The sequence below is a fragment of the Galeopterus variegatus genome, unplaced genomic scaffold, assembly GCF_000696425.1.
Source record: "Galeopterus variegatus unplaced genomic scaffold, G_variegatus-3.0.2 Scaffold2469, whole genome shotgun sequence".
In the NCBI taxonomy this organism is placed as follows: domain Eukaryota; kingdom Metazoa; phylum Chordata; class Mammalia; order Dermoptera; family Cynocephalidae; genus Galeopterus; species Galeopterus variegatus.
The window spans coordinates 189,042-190,794 of record NW_007728580.1 but is presented as its reverse complement, the minus strand read 5'-3'; the positions used below and the strand labels follow the sequence as shown (position 1 = coordinate 190,794).

General features: G+C 45.8%; 1 protein-coding gene across 1 annotated transcript in view; it reads right to left on the bottom strand.

The window, feature by feature from the left end:
• Positions 1–416: 416 nt before the first annotated feature.
• Positions 417–1,753, bottom strand: part of AICDA (activation-induced cytidine deaminase) — a 14,941-nt gene continuing 13,604 nt past the window's right edge. Inside the window, exons 2-4 of the mRNA XM_008581808.1 lie at positions 1,153–1,423; positions 767–882; positions 417–470 (exon numbers count right to left, since the gene is read on the bottom strand). Coding sequence (XP_008580030.1) covers positions 417–470; positions 767–882; positions 1,153–1,423 — 441 coding nt within the window. The remainder of the gene's footprint in view (positions 471–766; positions 883–1,152; positions 1,424–1,753) is intronic.

Genomic DNA, 1,753 nt, shown 5'->3' with positions numbered 1-1,753 from the left:
AAAGCCTATCACTAATACCATTGACAACTCAGATGAATTAAATAATAAAGCATCTGGATATAAAAACATTTGATCCTCTCACCAGGCTCTTTAGGATCCACCTTCTGCTTTCATCCTGCCTAAAAGTCATAGAACACTGACACTTCAGGATGCTCCCAGTTCCTGCAGTCCTGTTGTTCCCGGTAGGGGACAACATGCATTCAAAACTGCCCCAGGTGCAGCATTACCCTGGTGCATCTGTGTTCCTTCTCTATTTTCAAGACATAGATACTATTAGAGAGTCATATATAAATATTTTTTTCTCTAAACTCTGAGAAGGTAAGAGTTGAAGGAAAACAAAATTTAAAGGATTGTTCTTTTGTCCGTTATCTTCAGCAGAGACACTTCATTCTATGCGACATTCTTGGAGGTTGCTATCAGAGTCCCAAAGTACGAAATGCATCTCGTAAGTCATCAACCTCATATAGGGGCTGCAGAGGAAGAGAGAAGTAAATTGCATGAAAGGCTTCGAAATTGGGTTGGGGGACGGGGAGGGGAGGAAAGGCTTCTAAACTGGCTTTGCATATAACCTATGACATCCTCATACTTTAAGTAAACTCTAGGTTACTTATAATATGTCATACAATGTAAATTCTATGTAAATTGTTGTTATGCTGCATTGTTTAGGGAATACACAGACAAGGACAGCTGATCATATAAGAAATGTAAGAGGCCCCAGGAAAAGACCATGGGAGAGAAAGAATATGAGAAGCGAGGAAGCCCTTACCAGAAGGATGCGACGAAGCTGTCTGGACAGACGAACTGAATTTTCATGCAGCCCCTCCCAGGCCTTGAACGTTTTTTCATGATTTTCCACAAAAGTGTTCCAGCAGTAAAAATAATCTTTAAGAAAAGAGGGAAGGGGAGAAATAGTTCAGGTACCGAATCGAAGGGAAAGAAAGAAAACTGGTCCTATATTCTCATTTCCCCAGGGCCTTGTGTTCAAGTTATTTTTTCCTCCAATTCTAATGGAGAATTTTAACTCTAAAGGTGAACCAGAACCCTTGCACAGTTCTGCCCCCTCCATTTCCCCTGTGGACTCTTTTCATTCCAAATGGCCATTCCGAATGATGTCTGCTGCACTGAGCCCGTGCAGGAAGGTCCCCTTTGCACCTTTGAAGGTCATGATGGCGATCTGGACCCCAGCGCGGTGCAGCCGCCGCAGCCCCTCGGGCTCAGCCTTGCGGTCCTCGCAGAAGTAGAGACGCGCGGTGAAGATCCTCAGGCTGAGGTTGGGGTACCCTCTCAGAAAGTCGGCCACATGTCGGGCACAGTCGTAGCAGGGGCTCCAGGAGGTGAACCAGGTGACCCGGTAGCACCGGCCGGGGTCCAGGTCCCAGTCTGAGATGTAGCGGAGGAAGAGCAATTCCACGTGGCAACCGGACTGGGGAGAGAGCAGGGGATGCAACTGACGTTTACTAAGGTTTGTTGCGGTTCTGGTGGCTTTGCTGTCATTAATTCATCTCTCCCACTATGATCTTTCGGGAGGCTTGCAGTCACTGTCCTTGTGTTACAGAGAGGATAAGCAGCTTGCAAAAGTGCACGCTAGTAAGTGATGAGCCAAAACCCTTTGTAGCACTCGTCCTGCAGAGTGAAGAAAAGCTACGGATTTTGTGGAGTAAGGATCAGGAAACGAGTTGAGTTTGGAGAAAGACCTCAGCAGAAATTTAATTTGTGTTTGTGAAGTTACATACTGCACCTTTTGAGAAGGAAA